The 20,337-nt window shown below is 38.3% G+C and overlaps 1 protein-coding gene across 2 annotated transcripts; it reads right to left on the reverse strand.

The window, feature by feature from the left end:
* Positions 1-1,219: 1,219 nt before the first annotated feature.
* On the reverse strand, positions 1,220-18,328 carry TRIM58 (tripartite motif containing 58). 2 transcript variants are annotated; one of them, XM_079915804.1, is made up of 6 exons: positions 17,828-18,328; positions 14,647-14,742; positions 11,523-11,753; positions 9,614-9,636; positions 9,417-9,517; positions 1,220-5,441 (listed from the first exon to the last, which is right to left on the reverse strand). In XM_079915804.1, exons 1-6 carry the CDS (start codon positions 18,248-18,250, stop codon positions 4,852-4,854), a joined length of 1,464 nt encoding a protein of 487 aa, XP_079771930.1. In that variant the 5' UTR covers positions 18,251-18,328; the 3' UTR covers positions 1,220-4,851. The 2 variants fall into 2 exon arrangements, with proteins under 2 accessions (XP_079771930.1, XP_079771929.1); XM_079915803.1 differs by having other exon boundaries at positions 9,417-9,636.
* Between the last annotated feature and the right edge of the window lie 2,009 nt (positions 18,329-20,337).

The raw sequence follows: 20,337 nt of genomic DNA on the forward strand, positions 1-20,337 counted from the left end.
GATCAATTGAAAGTTTATTACTAATTTAAGAAAATGACAGGGACAACAATTTTGCTTTATTTAGTTAGTTAGTTAGGATTTATACTTTAGTTTCAAAACCTAACTAGAGGGGAATTGAGCAAGTATCATGAACTCCTAATTTATTAGACTGTGTATATATGACTGTGTTTTTAATGCTCTTACAGAGGCATGCCAAGGCTGAACAGAAAATGAACAATAATAGATAAATGAATACAAATTGAGTCCCTGCAATCAGCCATGCAATATCAGAGAAAAACAGGCTAGCTTGAATCAATTGGCTAAGAGATTTATCAAAATAATTATTGGGTTCTTTGGAATACACACAGTTACAGAGTCAAGGAGTAAAAATTTACCATATAGGTAAATGTTTAGAACTTGTAGCTTTGTGGAATATGTTTTTTATACAGACATATATGTGTTTACATGCCAACCGCCTCCATCCTTCCCTGTTATAATAAAAGAGTAAATCCACAGAAGACCCCAGAAGCACACAGAAAACATGCATGGAGGGGTCGGTTCTCGGAGAACAGACAGATTTAATAAATCCCAGTGTTCCCAATTTCTCTGCCCTTTTGGGGCAATAAGTGTCAAATCACCACTGTAAATTAGCTCAGTTCCTTCTGCCTGCTGATGAAGCTATATTACTTCCTGTTCCCAGCCAGCCCCACATATCACCCTCCTCCTAGTCCCCTTCTTTCAGGGCCTTTCCATCATGCTAGGATAGCTAGTTTAGTTAGTTAATTCACTTGACAAATCAGTCACATGATTGGGTGGTGGGGAAAATGATCAAATTAGTCATTTGAATAAATCAGCCAGTCTTTTGGTAAACTATAAACATAGCTCTGGAGAGTTACAGCTTCGGAAAAACTAATGTTTGAGAACAACTTTTTAATCATTCTTTATGATTTTAGTCATTCTTTATAATGATTTGTGCTAGAAAAAAGTCCAGCTGTAACAGAGGGATGCCTGGAAGAAAGGGAGCGATGCTGGGGACAGCAGACCAAAGACATCCTGTAGGGAGAAGAGGTAGCTCTACCTTGCAGTTAAGATGAAGAGGGGTTCATAAAGCATGAAAGAGTCAATTTCTATAAAATTTTTATTCCATATAATTTTATATAACTTTCCCCACATTCTTAGTGAGTATGAGAATTTGCATATGGAGTGCATACAAGGCAACGCATGAGTCAAAGGTGTCGTATGGCCATAGGGAATCAAAGCTACAGGAGGCTCAGTGGAACCATTCCTGGGCACAGCAGTTCATCAAGTCATGAGAATCATTACCTCTATTCAAATTTCCTCTATTCAAATTTAGCTTTCTATTCAAATTTCCTCTACAGTTAAGCATTGATTTTATTCATTTAGAACTTGACATTAAGCTTTATGTCAGTGGTAGTCTAGTTATAAATTAATAATAATACCACTATATTACATTTCACAAAATATTTTCAGACCCAGAATTTATTCTGTCCACAAAAAGTTAATCATTTATTTATTCAACAAGTATGCATTGAGTGATAACCACATACAAACCAGTACTTGAGGTGTTTGAGATATGTCAGATATATCATTATCAATAGACAATGATCCCTCCCCTCAGGATGCTTACATTCTATCCAGAAAAGGCAAAAGCAAAAATAAATAAATAAATAAAAATAAACCCAATAAATAGGATAACAATAAAATATATTAGAAGCTGATAAGTACTATATTGAAGAAAAGAGCCTCCATTGGGCCCAGTGAAGGGGAGTGGGAGGGTAAGCTCTGGGTGGTTCTGGGGTAGGTCAGGTTGTATAGTTTTGAGAAGCTGGATTTGAGCAGGCTTAAAGAAAGAAAGGGAATGAATTAAAGAAGCATCTGGGAAAAGGAAATTGCAGGTAGAAGGCACAGCTGGGAGAAAGGCCCAATAGTAGGAAGTGCCTGGTGGTGTAAACCCAGCCAGGAGGCCAGAATAGATGGAGAATAATAAAAGGGGAAGTAAGGGGAGGGAGTCAGAATCAGAGTAGGAACTTGTGCTCAGATCTTCTAGGGTCTGAGAGTTTGTTGTAAAGATTTTGGCTATAACTATAAGTTGGATGGAAGGTAGCTGCAATGGTACTACAATCTTGGGTGCTAAAAGGATCAGTCTGGCTGCCGCATTGAGAAAGGACACAGAAGTGGCCGAGGTAAAGCCAGGATTATTGTTAGGAAACTAATGTAATAACCCAGAGGGAGAGGATGGATGTTAAGACAATGGTTTTAGCAGCAGAGTGGTTAGGTTAGCTCTGGCTGAACTCTAGATATATGCTGAAGGTAGAGCCAACAGGGCTTACTGATGGACTAGATATGAGAAAGTAAAATCAGGAAAGGAGTTAGCCAGATTGTGGAGTCTTTATCCACTGGAAAAGATTCTGTGTATTGTGTATGAGTGAGTGTGTGTGTGTGTGTGTGTGTGTGTGTGTATGGAATTGGGAAGGGAAGGAGTAGGGACTATAATAGGAGATGCACAAAGCTTTGTGAAACTTGGAATGCAAGGGATGAAGAAAGATTTAAGTTGGTTTAGTAACTAACATACCTCATGATAAGATGCACATTGGGATAATAGGATTAAAGGGTGACAGTGGAGACTAAGATGTTAGCTTTCTTGGTAGGGAGGAGGCATTCGTGGGATTCCCTTTTCGCCCCTTGAAGAGGGTAGCAGGCCTGAGGCCATGAGGCTTCCTTGTCCTGGTGAATGGGTGGAGCCCCCAGGGGTGACATGATCTGAGACCAGTGACCCTGTCCCTCTTGATCCCTATGGGGAAGGGGCTCTACTGCTCTGAGTGTATGTTCTCTGTCATGACTCCTCTCATAATTGCTGGCCCTATAGTGACATGGACACTCAAGTGTTACAACAAGTTGCCATGCCTCGTTTAAGCCCTGATCATGGGGAAGCATGAACTGAGACCCACTGCATGAGCCAGTTTCTACTTAGTTCATGAACAGAAAAGGCCTAGAGAATTCATGGTATATAAAATATCAACAAGAGGGATGTAAGGGTACATTATTATTACCTCTGTTTCCAAAAGAGACAAAGAGGGGAATTGTTTGTTCATGATCAAAGATACATGTATCAAATATGAATATACAGAAATCTTTGTTTAATACAAGTCCCCTTCAATAAAATATGTAGAGCCATCTGGAAATACAGTTTGATAAAATTTTGCTATTTCTAAAATTATTATACTCCATAATGTTCCTCCAAATGTAAAAAGTCTGAAAAGAAATATATTAATAAATATAGAAAGAAAACTATATTAGTAATGTTATTGCAAAGTATGTGAAAGATTTTAGTCAAAGAAATCTCTCTAGATGAGAAAAGCTCCTTAAAAGTCAAGGTAGGGGAAGAGATATGGGAACATATGTATATGTATAACTGATTCACTTTGTTATAAAGCAGAAACTAACACACCATTGTAAAGCAATTATACCCCAATAAAGATGTTAAAAAAAAAAAAAGTCAAGGTAGAGTTAAAGTAGAGGATTAAAGTCTTGGCGGATTATTATCAGGATTAGGTTATCTAAATTTTCTATTAATTAATAATTATTTAGCATTTAAGCATTTTAGCATTTGGTTAGCAATTATTTATTAGACATAGATACAGAGAAAGATGGTAGCAGAGTTAGCTTTCAATAATTTTTAAGAATTTTGTTGGACATGTACAGAATATACTTTTAAAATAAGTCAAATATTATTATCATTTCATCATTCTGGTCATTTTTACATTGTATTTGAGTAGTAAAGTTGAATTTAAACCAATCATATAAATCACAACCTTACTTATTTCCCAAAACATTGGGAGGTCAATATCATTGTTCCATGTACAGGAATCATACTAAGTAGCTGAGACTGAGAGAGAGAGGTTGCTTGTTTGAAGTCTTACAACTAGGTAATGACTAGGTCAAAGAACTAGTTGAATCAGAATTCTGAGAAATTTCTACTCTAAAAAATGTATCGATGCTGTACACCTGAAACTAACACAATACTAACACAAACTAACACAAAATCAACTATGCTTCAATTAAGAAAAATGTATCCAAAGATAAAGGAAAAAGTTGTAAGGGATAAGGCATGAGGCTCAGTGATATTAGAATCAGAGGGATGAATTTCATCATTCTCAAAAATTGACCCCTGAGTGAAGAGGATTTAAAGGGTAATTGAATAGTCATAGGAATCATGAATATATAAAGGGATGGTTCTGAATATATTAATCTAGAAGGAAATGGAAGGTTAAACAATAAGGGGTATAAAGCAAGAAAAGAAGAAAGAAGCAATAAAGAGCAAAAGTGAGAGAGACAGAGACAGAAAGATGCAGAGGCAGAGAGACAGAGAAAGAGGAGAGACTTAATAAGAGAAGGAAAATAAGGAGGAGGAAAAAGAATTACGGAGCTGATGCTAGATCAATATTGGACTGTTCTGAACCAATTTAAGAATTGCCATTTCTAATTCTTAATATATGGAAGATTGGAATGAAGAGATATTAAAAGGAATGAGACATTAAAATAAATGTATAGATATCTTTGTTTAATATGAGGGCCATTCATTTGAAGAAAACACATCAAGAAAGTATGTGGAGCCATTTGGGAAAGGAGTGGTAAGACTGCTCCATTTCTAAAATTACTATTCTATACAATCCTTGTCCAAACACAAATATTTTATATTTTCTCTTTTGCCCCTATGGGAAAATGTCCATAGTGACAAGGAATGAAGTGCTGACCTAAATGGGGACATCTGTTGAGCCTTCACATATGTATACCCTCCATTCTACTCCAGGAAACTTTGCTAGGCTTGGGGTGTATCTTAGCAACAGAATTTTAGGAAGGATCATCTCTAATGTTAGAAGCAGGGTGAAAATGACCCCTGGATGCCCAATTTTCTAACTCCACTTCTGTCATAGGTGGTAAGATAAGAGGAGTCGTGTCACAAATGAAAAAATAAGGTCGAAGAAAACCAGAGAAAAGGTGATTGAACGTGTAAATATAAGACCCATGTGTGATGTTGTAAAAGGAGATTTCACCTGCTTCATAGTCCAAGAAAATCCCAATGCAGCGAGGCCGTTCCAGGTGGAGGAGAGGAACTGATGGAGAGGCAAGGACCATGTACTCACTCCCTTTCAGTAGCCACATGGCCCAGACCCCGTTCTCAGGAGATGGTGTGGTTTCCCCCTTTCTTGACACTGTGTCTTGACAGACACCTAACCCCCATTCTGCTCTTTCTCCCACCATGACTTCCCAGTAATGCCTCCCTGATGAGAAGTTCTGCAAACCCAGGATACAAGGCCATGTGTCAAATCGCTCAGGGTTGTTGGGGACATCCCTCCATAGTTCTCCATCCTGCACACTGCGCAGGTCAGCAGTCAAGAGGAGGCTAGGATGTGCTGTGGCGGGATCCAGTTTTATGTCAACTGCAGAAAGAATTTTGTGGAACATGTAAAAGAACAGAAAAGACTGGTGAAAACTTAGGAAGCCATGATATTGAGAACTGTCACGCCATTCCTCACTCTCCCTCTAATAACTCCTGGAGATAACAAAATATGTATTTCACCTTGCAGGTCGATGAGTATATGCTTCATTGCTTTTGAGTGTATTCCACTGCTATGTCTGCATAATCCAGGACTTGTTACTGCCCCAGTTCAAACATAACCATTGATGATAAGACAAACCATGTGCATGACCATTTAGATTCCTTTTATGTCTATCCAGAGCACTTTGGAAGATCTTTGGTGCTCTTTGGAAGATCTGCATTTAAAATAAAATTTACAGCTCCCTTGGGATTTTTTTTTCTCCTCAAAGCCTATAGGAAAAATTCATTGGTATAAAATCCACCACTTTCAAAGCTATGTTACTATGGTGGGAAGAATTCTAAGATGAGCCTCATGACCTTCAGACCCTGGTGGTACTCTCATGATTCTGTTATATTATGTGACAAGAGGGAGATTATCTGAGTGGGTCTAATAAAACCACCTTTTAAAATCAGAGAGGTTTCTTTGGCTATCAGGCTGCCACCAGAAGTGAAAATCAGAGAGATTTGGATTTGATGTGTCATTGCTGCCTTTGAAGATGGAGTGGGCCACAGCTGAGGAGAAGCGTGAGTGACCCCCAACTGATAACCAGCAAGGAGATAGAAATCTCAGTCCCACAACTGCAAGGAACTGCTTTACATCAACAAACTGAATAAGCTTGCAAGTGGACTCTTCCCTGGATCCTTTAGAGAAGGCCAGCCTGGTCAACACCTTGATTTCTGATCTTATGAAATCTTAAGCAGAGATGCCAGCTGATCCCATGTGGTTATCTGATCTGAAGAACTGTGAGCCAATAAATGGATGTGGTTTTGGTAGCTAAGTTTGTGGTAATTTGCTATGCAGCAACAGAAAACTACTACTGATACTGTGAAGTTCCAGTGAGATTGATATGAAATTTTATTTGTACATATAATTAATAAATACATCTACAAATGAAATGACCTCAGTGAAGAAGGGAGGATGTAAAATATTCAGTGTCTTTTTTTTTGGTAAACATTCAAAATTAGTAAATTTCATTAATCATATTTTAATTTTTAATATACTAATAACAAATACTAATATGCTGACTGTTATTCTTATTTGTCTCTAAACCACTTCTAACCATCTTTTATTGATACTCAAACCTGAATGGGTCACATAAGTAGTACATCATCTATACTATCGCATGGAACCCCACCCTCAAGGGTGCCACTATCATCCTCATATTGTAGATGAGGAGACTCAGAGCCCAAGAGATTATGTGATTTTCCCAAATTATATGATTTTCCTGTCATAAATAATGGGAATTGAAAAGTGGGTCTCCGTGGAATTGTGTTAGGCCTATTTAACAGATTTCATGTCATCATGCATCATTCCCACTCCAGCACACTTATTTGCTCCATTTATAAGAAAATAAATCTGTGAAATAGTTGTTAATACATCTATCTCCAGTTCCTCTCCCTACCTCTTCTTTCTTAAACTCAGTTGCTCACCAAGATAGAATAATACCTTAAGCAAACTACTCCTTCTTCCCAGTGCCCCATGCATTGATAAATGATCAGTCCTTAAAGTTCACCTTAAATGACTTTTCTGTAGCACTCAACACTGTTGAGAATCCTTTTGTCCTGGGAAACTTCACTTCTCTTTCCCAAAGACACCAGTCATCATGCTTTCCCTCCCTCTCCACTGGCCTCCCCTTCTTGGTCTCCTTTGCTGTTTTCTCCTCTTCTCCTCCATCACTGCTATTCGAGAAGCCAATGGTCTCAGGATTGGGACCTCTTGCCTCTTTCTCAGATCACTTCTGATGTGTTCTGGGGCTGGCAGGCACATTGCATTCATTAAATTCCATTCATATGCTTACTAATTCCAAATATATATATATCTAGCCTAGACTTTTCTCCTGGAACTCCATATTTGTAAATTCATCTGTGTACCTGACATCAACATTTGGATATTTAACATTCATCACAGCATTGATGTGTCTAAAACCCATTTCCCTTTTTCTGCCTCACCTGCAGCTTTACCTGTCAATGTAAACAGCAATTTCATTACCCAATTCTGGAGATTTAAACCTTGGAATCATTCATGACTTTTCTCCTTCTCTGACACCTCATATCTAATCCAACAGCAGATCTTGCCAGCTTTGCCTTCAAAATACCAAGATTCTGTCCATTTCTCTGCACCTCCAGTACTACTACCCTTGTCCAATGGACAATCGTCTCTGATTGGATTATTACAACGGATCCTAACTGGCTTTCCCACATCAAGACTTCCCCTCTGTAATTTATTCTCAATAAAGCACACAGAGTGATCGCCACAAAACAGTAATCCAATCATCCTATTCCGCCATTTACAGCTTTTAACTGATGTTCTATTTCACTCGGAGGTAAAGCATTGCTCACAGTGGCCTGCCTGTTGGGTCCTGTGCTACTTGGACTTTTCTTGGCCTCCCCAGCTCTCCCCTCACTCACTCCACCACAGCCGCACAGAACTCCTCATAGCTCCTGGAATGCATCTTCCATATTTCCATCTCAGGCCTTGGCACTCATTTCTGATGCCTGGAATGCTTTCCTCGATGATCAAATTCCAAATTAGATGCCCTAACCCCAGAACTTCCAGCCACCCTTAATTTATTCTTTTTTTCAATATTCTGTATCATCTTCTAACATTCTGTGTATTTTGCATAATTTAAGCAAATATATGCAACATGAAGCTGTAGATTTGTAAGTTGATGTTATTGTTCAATTTTATATTCTAATGTTTAGAAGAGTTGCTGTCATAAAATACACAATATTTGTGGAATTGATTAGTTAATTCAGTAAAAATAAGTGGGAATATGGAGACACTGATTATGAGAGTGTAGTAACTTGCAACATTTCATGCAGTTAATACATATTACTTTGCCCATCAGAACATTGATTAAATCATTGAACAGGACTGATAAGATGGGTTTTCTCATCATGGGACAAAGTGGTTTCCCTGTAAGTAATAAAGCCACTATTTAGCCACTGTCTGTTTTCATTACTTGGTATAAATTGAATATAAAAAAGAAATTAAAAGTATTGAACCGTTACTGTTTTAAAAAACAACATAATAGGACCAAACAAACTAATTATAACACCACAGAGCCTACAGAGAGTACTTAAATATAATTGACTATTTTTGGCTTTATTAACTATCTAATTTAAGAAATTCATCAAATTGCCAGATAATAAAATAATCCAAACCTTATATTACTTGATACACTGCAATGCTTTCATATATTGATGATTTTTTGTTTTCAAATGTTTCATTTTGTCCTCCAAACAATACAATTTTTTAGCATTTTATAAACAAGGAAATGGAGATTGATTAGAAGTAATGTTACTTATATCACAGCTAATATCACTTTCAAGCCCACCATTCTAACCAAATGTAGCTTATATGGGTGTCAGTGACTCTGATATTCTTTCAGACTATTCAGAAGTATCTCAACATTCTTTTTTTTTTATTCTGAGCACGGTGCTCTCTCCCTTCCTCCCTTATAGTTTGGCATAAACGTGTGACTCACTTCTATCAATAAAATCCTCAGGAAAGCCCTGTGTGCCACTTTGGAGTAGTGCATGATTCATCATAATCTTGCCCTTTTCCATGGCTACCAGCAACAGGAAGGAGGTGGGGCTCTGTCTGCACGGGTCCCCAGAGTGAGATTATGTGAAATTAAAGCCTCCACAATCTAGTAATCAACCTATAACATGATCTCGAAATAAAACCTTTCTGATTTTAGCCACTAAACTTTGGGTCCTGTTTGTTACTATAGCCTGACTGGTACAGTAACAAATTGCAACAAGAGCCAAATTCCAGGTGTCATAGTTCCTCGAGCTCTAAAATGCAGCCTACCTTGGAACTTTCTCAACATTTCCCTCATCCCAGGGATGCGACACATTGTCTTCAGCTCCATGGGGATGGTCTCCAGATCCAGCCGTGTGACACTCTTACTTCTGAGAAGAGCGCAGAACCCACAGTTCTCAGTAGGGTTATCCACCAACCTCCCCAGCCTCTCCCAACCCATTCTTTGATTCAGAAAGTAAACATACCGGCTCAAGGCTCCTCCCGCACCCTGAAAGTGAAAGAGAAACAAGTAGGTGTGAGTTAGACCTCTGAACTGCTTTTGACAGACTGGGGACACACCATGAACATCTCTTTAGGAATTATTGGAAATCATTAACTATTAAGGTAAAACTATAAGAAACATGACTCTCAATAAAAGCTAAAAACAGGCTGTTGTTGAGTTTTCTCATGAATTTAAAATAATATAATCAGTTTGCCTCTATTAAAATAAAATCAGACCACACAAAGTTTAGGTTAATTCCTATAATATCTATTGGTTTAACTATTTTCTGAATTGATAATTCTGACATTTCAATATTTTAGTAAAGAGTTACATTCTGTGAATGCAATTAGGGTAAAAACAGATTCTAAGTATCTTCAGAATTTATTTGAGTAACAGTGAAAGGTTAGACATAAAATGTTGCTCTCAATGTCCTTTTAAGAAAACCCTAAATTCCTCATTCTTTGAACCAACATACCATGTCTAAATTACCTAAGTGGATAAAAATAGAAGTCATTAATATCTAGTAACATTTTATCTCAAAGTAGATTATTAAATAAATCACCTGCATTGCATTTCCCCTCTCCCTCTAAAAAATAGCTACCTGTTAGATTAATTTTGACAGGGCATAAAAACAGGGAAATGATTAGCTTTACTTTTCATCAGAATGACAGGCCTTGTTTTTGACCATTGCGGGTGAAATATAGCTTACTGGTACTGAGAAAGAAAGGGAAAAGAGGGTATAAAAATGAAACTAAATTATTTGAGAATATATTCCCCCTAAGATTTATAAGACATTTTAACATTTCTTCAGTGCTAATAAACGATAACTTTATATACACTGTGTTTTGAGATATGGTAAGATGAGACAATGAATATTATTGAAAATGCCAGAGTTCTTGTGTTTATTTACTGTCTGAAATTCAGGAAATTTATTCCTTTCTGACAGTTTGCTCACTAGGAAGTGGGCATAGCAATACTAATAAAAATAATAATAACAATACTAATAACAACAACACAAGTTTTACTGATATATAGATATATTGAAGACAAAATGGGACAAATTAAATAAAAATGTTTCATAAATGCATTCATTTAATGACCCCCCACTCTGTAACCAGTGCTATTTATCACAGTACTTACATGAGGATAGGAATTACTTAGTTCAGAAATCCCTAAATGAGGCACTGGGGATGAGATACAATGAAGCGTGCCCAGAAAATTTCCATTGCAGTGAGTTCTATCATGATAGCATGCATCCAGCAACAACGATGACTTTCTCAATTCACTTGGGATTTAATGCCTTCAAGGAGGATTAAAAGGAAATATTTCCTTTTCCCTGTTATTTGTCTCTTTGTTCTATAATCTCAAATATAGCGTGGGCAAGCTGCATGGAGCCCAGGCAATTTCTCCCTACCACACCTGGAATAGTCATGCAATATGGGCTAGAAAATTAGCATTTGTCTTAAAAATTAACGTGCGAATTTCAAGATGGACAATTTAAAATATTACTCATACTTTTGGTTATTGACATTTAAATGGGTTAATAAGACTTTTTTGGATTGGCCATCACTGAAATACAGCAATATCATCATCGACCGATTTTGAGGTTATAGATTGTCCTTTTTCTGTTTAATCATCTGTAAATCATTAAATTGATTTTAGTTTTAAAAATATTTAAGTTTTGTCTTTAGTATGAACTATTTTATATGATTCTCTAGGGTCCCTTCAGATTCTGATGCTAGGATTAAGAATTAAGATGCTTTTCAAGTAAATTCTAGGGTGCCCTTTCCCTAAAGATCATAAATGCTTAAGCTCTTTGTCTCTGAAAGCTGCTATTTGTCCCCCTGTTCTCAAGTCTACCCATTCCTCCCCTCCCAGGCACCCAGCCCCACCTCCAGCAGACCCAGGGCTGGGCGCTGGCACCTCTCCTCCAGCTCCTCTGCCAGATCCTTCAAGGCTCTGCTCTGCTGAACCAGCCGGTTCTTGCTCTCCCGCAGTCTCTGCAGGGTGGCTCGTTCCTCCTCCTCCAGTCTTCTAAGCTGCAGTTGCTCCTCCAGGGCTAGTAAGCCACGATACTTTTCAAACTCCAACCTGAAGCGTTGCCTCTGCGTTTCCACTTTCTCCTGGAGTGACACAGTGCATCGAATGATCAGCAGTTGGGGCAGAGCATTTGGCCTCCACCTTCACGGATGGGATGACGAAGCTGGAGAAGGCAATGTCTGGAGTGATCTCATCTTCATAACTCTATGAACGGACCCACTGCATTTTAACAACATGCAGAAGCCAGAGACTACTCATGAGAAGTGGCCTGCTAGAGTTTTCAAACTTAGAGTTTGAGAAATACTGTTGGATTTGGGATCCCATTTCCATGGACTTGAGGACAAGGCACTTTCATATTCAAGTTTTAGTACCATATATAAAATGGGGGAAAAGAAGGGTCTGGGAATTAGAATTAAATATCAAACTGTTGAGCACAGTGACTAACATAGAGTTGTTGCTCAATAGAAGTTAAAATTTACTATTAGTCACTGGAATGAGAACTGTGTGGAAATAACTGAATTATGAAGAGAGATTAGAGAGACCTGGATTTGTAAATGTGAATAAGAAAATGTTTATAGAGATTAGAAAATATTCCTCAATAATGTGGTAATCATGAAACTATATAAGGCTAACATTCTCTGCAGAGCCAAGAAAGAAATGTTATTCTCAGGTCACTTATTGCAAAGCTTCAGGGAATTCATCTTGATTTCTACCCAAATCTCACCTCTATAATTTTTTAATAGACCTAAGGAACACATTTCGATACAGCATTAATATATCTAAATTTTATTCTCTGCAGACTGGTGTGTGGAAAAGTAGCTTTAAACTAAGAATAAGAGGCAAATTGCCCTCCCATAGTCTCTCCACATTTTGAATTCTCTGGTCCATTATTAAACATTATACCATTTTGGTTCGATTTAAGAACACAAGCTAGTGCCTTTAAAAGAATTCTAATAACGATTTTCCTCAAATTTCATAAGATTCAACTCTTTCCTCCAATTTCCCATTTCTACCTCCTTCTGCTACTTTCTAAACAACTAGATTCATATAATTCTGACCTCTTTAAAGTCAACCAACTGTGAATTCCATATTCTGATCTGAAAGGTACAACTCATTGAATTTCTCCCCCATTCTCCACGTTGGAGGCTGTGCTATTGAGGAGTGGTGCTAATAACTCAGTCATTGAAAAACAGTGGAATTATATTTGGGTCATAAGAGATAACATGGTCCAGAGAGTTTTAGTTGCAATTCACTCTTCTCTCGTATCATCCTTCTGAGTACTACAATTATATCTACAGATACAGAAAGGCTAAGGGTTTTCACAGAATTTAGAGTTTATTGAAGCCCATGCTTGTTGCTTTTGGCTCACATAGATACATTTTCAAAGGTAAAAATCATGCTAGTTTATTTGGCCTAGGACAGGGATCTTAGAATCATCTCTACTTTAGAATAATCAGCGGAGGGTTCAAAAAATGAAGGAACCCATATCTCAGATATGGAATCTCTGATTTTGTAAATTTGTGGTCAGGTCAGGATTAAAAACAATTGACTTGGATTGTTAGCATAAAAAGAATAAAAATTATCAATAAACATCACTATCAATGAACTTTACATATAATATACATAACTATGGGAAAAGATAAGACTTATCACAGAAGAAAAATACAGCAGAAATAATCCTTATGAAAATATTGTCAGAAAACAGAGCACAAGACAAAATTTTTGAGAAAAGAAGAAAGAATTATAAAAATAAAAGGGTTCCTTGGAGAAGGACAGAGAAGAGAAATATTCTATAAAATAGATTCTCTATATATTATAATACATATTATATAAATAAAAACACCTACGTAATTTCCATATACAGCTTCTCAATATTGACCCTATTGACATTAGACCAGGTGATTCTTTGCTGTGATTTTTTGGGGGGGAAAGGTGACTGTCCTGTGCATTAGGGTGTCTAGCAGCATTTCTGGCCTCTACACATGAGTTGCTAGGAGAGCACCCACCCTCTCCCAGTTGTGACAACCAAAAACATCTACACATATTACAAAATATCTCTTGGAAGGCAGCACTGCACCAGGTTCAGAATCACTCTGTGTATGTTTGTGTGTGTGTGTATGTATAAATAGGTAAGAGAAAAAAAGAGCTCATGAGGGGCTTCCCTGGTGGTGCAGTGGTTAAGAATCCACCTGCCAATGCAGGAGACATGGGTTTGAGCCCTGGTCCGGGAAGATTTCACATGCCATGGAGCAACTAAGCCCATGCGCCACTGAGCCTGTGCTCTAGAGCCCGCGAGCCACAACTACTGAGCCCGTGTGCCACGACTACTGAGGCCTGCATGCCTAGAGCCCATGCTCCGCAACGAGAAGCCACTGCAATGAGAAGCCCGCACACCGCAACAAAGAGTAGCCCCCACTTGCCACAACTAGAGCTGTGCCCATGCACAGCAACGAAGACCCAACACAGCCATAAATAAATAAATAAGAGAGCTGATGAGGTATAATAAAGATAAAAAATATTTATGGATGACTGAAAAAGACTGAAAATTCAGACTGTCTTTCTATATGTAAGATGATGACTATTAACCTGTATTTCATATATATAAGTGATGTGAAATATTTACTATTTCATTCATCTAACAAATATATATTTTTTAAACTAGTACTGTCTGTACAAAACTCTGTTCTAGGTGATGCAGTGAGTTAAGATGAGTAAAATCAAGTGAGTGAGTAAGATCAAGATCAGTAAAGTTTATTTACAATTTGGATTGGGGTCATATTAACAGAGATAAAAAGAACACAACTGTACAATATAATTTGAGGGGATGAGGTGATCCAGGGTGAAACTGAGATTTTTTTTCTTGAGTACCTATGTAGATGGAACAAAAGTACTGGAGTGCTGGTGGAAGAATGATTTAGTGACCCAAATTTGGATCCTTCAAATAGGCTAGCCTCCTGAACCCCAATATTCTCTCACCTTCCAAATGACAGTTTTCCTTCCCACACTGGCTTCCTGAGTCAAGGCTTCCTCCATCTCTTTCCTCACATGTTCCTGGGCCATCTGGAGCTTTACCTGTTTGGGAAGATATGCGGCAGCCATTACAGATACCCTCATTCAGTACTTAATATTGACTGGGTATGGGGGGAAATACAAAGATCAGCTAAAACAGGCCCTAGAAAACATATAAAAATGTTCGACCTCGTTAATAACTGTTAAATATGTTTTTAAATGTTGATGCCAGATGGAATCAAAGATGTATCTAAAAGTGTGTTCATTGTATTTTAAATAGTAAAACTGTAATTAACCAAAGTGTTAAAAATACGGGAGTGAGAAAATTTTATTTTCACAGGATGGAATTAAAATAAGGCGTTGCACAATATTTAATGACAAGAAATACAAGTATAAAGAAAATTAAAATAAGTATACTTCATGCAACTTTGCACCAAGTTTGAAAAATAAAAATGCTTATGATGAATATATAAAAACTAGGCAGAGACCAATGAAAATATATTCAATAAACAAAATCTCATATGCTAATTCTTGGTTGAAAAGTGATGCTATTCCTTATATCTATATATTTCAACTGCTTACAGTTATTTATTACTTTATAATCAGAAGTGTATTTATTATATTTGGCAGAAGAAAACTTGTAAGTTAATATTTACTAAATGAAAAAGACATACAGAATGTCATAAATCTTACAAGGGGTAGAAAAATAATTTAATGAAAAGTAAATCTCTTTCAACCCTAGGACCCCTGCTAGAGGTAAACACATGTATTTTATTTACAAAGAACACACACAAAGATAGACACATACACACATTTTAAAACTCTTCTCAAAGTCATTCAATAAGTCTCAGAAAAAACAAAACAAAAACTAACAAACAAAAAATGAAATTCTTCCCAAAGTCACTGAACAAGTCCTACACATCAAGGTTGTTCTTTTTTAAAGATAACATTCTAAGGTAGAGCACATAAAATAGCAGTAGAATCCATGGAGGCATTTAAAAAGATGAAGAAACTAGCAATTTTTTTGGTGTTTGGAAGGAATAGAATACTTCAACACTTATGGACAAAAGAAATTGTAAGCAAAAGCAAGGAGGTAAAAACCTGTGGCATGTTTGGGGACAACAGTGATTAGGCTAGTTTTGCTGGATCGAATGATTGGTTTAGACAAGAACTATAGTAAGAAAACTTAGGGCCTTAGAATGTCTTGATTGATAGGCTAAGGAGTTTAGAAGATATTTATTTGGTATTTAGTTGAAGAGCTACTGAAATAGAGAAAACTTCCTTAGAAATATGACATTATCCATGCAATATATAGTACCTTATGGATTAAAAGAAAAAAAGGCAGGAATATATTTCAAAAGTCTAGCTAGAAAGTAGCTAGCAACTGAATTTTGCAGAAGACAACCAAAATCAAGAAGAAACACTAAGAAAGATATTTCTTGGTAGGTCCAGAGGGAAGTTGAGGGAAAAAAAATCACAAACCTTGATTTAGAACAATCAAAGTTAAAATAATAATAATAATTACTAATTATTTTGTTATTATAAATTATAGTATATAATATAAATATACTAAATATTATACATTATTAATAATAATTTGTTAATTAAATTTATTATTATTTTAGAAAGTTGATATTTGCACTTCATTTCATCGTGATAGTACTTCAGGTAAAGGTCGATAGATTAAAGATGACTTTAACCTCCTTTGTGCTAGCAGCCGTTCCAGATATTGAGAATTTAAATGTGTTCAGGATATGTCTAAAAACTTTTGATGAGCACCAGCAGGGAGAATCTTATTCATAGGGTTTCACAGATGCCACTTTTGTGGGCCAGGCACTCCAATATGAGTCACCTTTTCATTGAGGATGCTTACATCATAAGTCCACAAATACGTGTTGACTAGAGAAGGGCCTGTGTGCTTAGCTACTGGATTTCTACTTCAGAGTAACATGCGTTGGCAGGTTTTAAAGGTGATCAGAGCCCTGTGCCCATCCAGAAACTATTCTTAGCAAATGTTCAAACATGAAGGTTGCTTTATGCACCCCAATGTTCACTGCAGCACTTTTACAATAGCCAAGACATGGAAACAACCTAAATGTCCATTGACAGATGGACAGATAAAGAAGATGTGGTACATATATACAATGGGATATTACTCAGCCATAAAAAAGAATGAAACAATGCCATTTACGGCAACATGGATGGACCTAGAGATTATCATACTAAGTGAAGTAAGTCAGACAGAGAAAGACAAATATCATATGATATCACTTATATGTGGAATCTAAAAAAATGATACAAATGAACGTATTTACAAAACAGAAATAGGCTCACAGACTTCAAAAACAAATTTATGGTTACCAAAGTGGAAAAGGGCGGGGGGGGATAAATTAGGAGTTTGGGATTAACATATACACACTACTACATATAAAATAGATAATCAACAAGGACCTACTGCATAGCACAGGGAACTGTACTCAATATTCTGTAATAACCTATATTGGAAAAGAATCTGAAAAAGAAGGGAGATATGTATATATATAATTGAATCACTTTGCTGTACACCTGAAACTAACACAACATTGTAAATCAACCGTACTCCAAAATAAAATAAAAATTTTTTAAAAATGAAGGTTGTTTTGGTGACAATATTAATTAACATAGAGATAAACACTATGCAAAAGCAAGACATTATACAAATGATAGTTATTCGGAAGTGTTTCCAATAACTATGCACACCTGTAACTAAGAGCCCATTGGACAACACAGCCCTCTACACCAGAGCTCTAGCTGTGGAACCCAGATTACCAACATCAGGAAAATTAAGACCAGCATGAAATTAAATGTCCAGGGAGAATTTCAAGGGAGAGGAGGGCAACCTAAAATAATGGTATGTCTGAGCTCCTGAACAGGGGTCCCTAAAGGTGGGGTGTGCACGGAGCAAAGGCATGGAGACCTCAAGGTGAATGTGAGCCAGGAGGGTGGTTGGTGCGGAGGGCACAGGTCATTCAGATCAGGTGGTAGCATTTGGCTCTGTCCCTAGCAAGGCACTTTTCACACCTCTGACTCAGTCGGCTCCTCTGTTACAGATCAGCATTTCCAGACCCAGGAATTGTGGCCCTCCACGTGCCGTGGTAACACCTCTCACCTGGTAGCACCTGGCGGCCTCCTGCAGCGGTGTTGTGCGGTGGCTCCTGTGCTCTGGGGTGGTGTCACAGACCCAGCACAGAGCCTCCTGGTCCTCCTCACAGAAGCGGCTCAGCTCCTCGCCGTGCCTCACACACAGGCGCGCCCCCGAGGGCCCCGCGCCGAGCCCCAGCTGCCGCACGCTGTCCACCAGGCTGGCCAGCTGCCTGTTGGGGCGGAAGCTCTCCAGCCTGAAGGGACCCCGGCACTGCGGACAGGCATAGAGGCCGCTCTGTGCACTGTCGGACTTCTCGCAGAACTCGGAGATGCATCTGAGGCAGAAGCTGTGGCCGCAGTCCACACTGACCGGTTTCTGCAGGAAATCCAGGCACACTGGGCACCTAGCCTCCTCGCACAGCCGCTCCCCGGGCCCCCCCGAGGCCATGGCCGGCCGGGCCTCGCCCGGCCCTGCTGATAGCAGAGCCGCCTTCCCCAGCTGCCTGCGCTATCTCCCCTGGTGGTCTGGCACAGAAGGGAGGAACCCCACAGCGTGAGAAACAGACCCAAGATGGGTTTTATCCGCTGGCTAGAGTCCAAATGAGCTACTCCCAGGGAAAAGTTGTAACTCAGGCACCCTCAACCACAAGGATAAAATTAACATTCTAGTTACCCTAGCCTCCTAGGAAACTGATCATTTCTAACGGAATCCCTCATAGTATACCTTATTGGAACCCGAATTCTCATGTTTTCACTGTCAGTAAATTTGGAGAATTGCTTAGCTCCTTCCTTCCATTATTTTCTAACTACCCCATGACCTTCTTATCCTTATACGGCATAATGATTTCTTAAAGTCTTTTTTTTTCCAAACTTTATTTTTTCTACCTCCTGTTAATTAGCCCATGATAAAAAATTTGGGTAGGTGGGTTGCTAGGGAGATCCAAAAAAAATGTGTGTATAATAACGATGGGTCTATAGCCCAACAACAATGCAAAGCATTTAAATAAATACCTGGCCCAGTTCAGTGAGTCCTATAATGACTGCACACATGTTGTGATTGTTGCAAAGCATATCTTGGAGGTGGCAAAGCTGTAGGTTAAGGCATTGGTTATAAGAAATAATTCAAGCATATGTGGCACCTGTGAGGTGGCGAAGGCTGAGAAAGATATAGAAGAAGAGAGATGATTTGACAGAAAGGATGTGATCCCTACTTGGGATGAATATGGTGAGGTCATTAGGTCAGCCAGAAAGTAGACAAATGTGGAAAGTGTCTGTCATCTGCACAAAATGTAATTTTCATTTTGTTGAGTTTGAAGCAAAGATGCGCATGGCATGCCTGTAGCAAATCCTTCAGTCCTTCAATATGTGTTCCTCAGCACAAACTGCAAGTCTCAGACACACAGGTAAGCAAAAGACAAATGACCCAGCTCTCAAGGGAACCTTAAGATGCATCAGGAGAACTCATAAAAGTATAAACTAATACCTGGGAGAAAGGACACTCACCAGTGCTGCAAGAATATAACAGGGCTTTGAACTAGCCTGTGGGGTTGGAGTTTGGCCCTTGGGAGTCTCTGAGTTAATAACTGAAGGGTGACTACAGGCTGAGCATAGGAAGGGGACTCTATCAAGCAGAACAGTCAGAGGGCACAGGGTACACAAGATGAACTGCTGCTGGAGGGAGCAGGTTTGCCCCAGGACATGAGGCAGCCAAGCAGGCTGGTATGTGTTCGAGGTGAGGATGAGTGGCAGTGGATAAGGTCCCAGTGGGAGGCAGGGACAGATGACTCAGGTCCTTGCAGCTCCTGTGTGGTTTGTGGGTCCTCATTCTAAGGCCCAGGGCTTGGCCTGGAGCTTTGGTGGAGGGCAGGGCCTAAAGGGTTTTGAAGTTGTCTACCTGAAGGTTAGGTGGATAATTAAAACAGAGAGATTCTTTGAGAACAAGAAGAGACAGTTATGAGCAGAACATCAAAGATGTGAATTTAGAAAAGAAAGGAAAAGGGCAAGAGTCTCAACAATAGAAAAGCAGACCCTGGTCCCAGGCTGAAGACTGTGCCACTTGCTAGATAAGGGGCTTTAGACAAGTTTCTCTACCAAACTTCCTTTAAAATACTAGGACATTGTTAGTGCCACTCCTACAGGGCTGTTCAGAGGACTGAAGAAGCTAATAGATGTCACACATTTGATACAGGTTCTGGCATGTAGTATTTATATTTAATTAAAGAAAAAGAGAAGAAATAGCAAAATAAATGGATAATTAGAATGTAAGCAGGAGATTTTTTTTTCTATTTTCTTCAATATTATATCCCTAGTAACTTGAAGAGTAACTGACACATCAGACACCCAATGAATACTGGTTGAATAAATGAGTGTGGGAATGAATGAACAGAATCAGTACAGTTTATCCTAGAAGCTAATGGAGGATAAAATTTCAGTGACTATGTCAAATGTGAGATCCATATTTTTCTACATTTTACATATATGATTTTGACTTATATTGCTGTGACTCTCTAAGATGCTAGAACACATTTCTATGTT

Source organism: Stenella coeruleoalba, assembly GCF_951394435.1.
Source record: "Stenella coeruleoalba genome assembly, chromosome: 3".
NCBI lineage: Eukaryota > Metazoa > Chordata > Mammalia > Artiodactyla > Delphinidae > Stenella > Stenella coeruleoalba.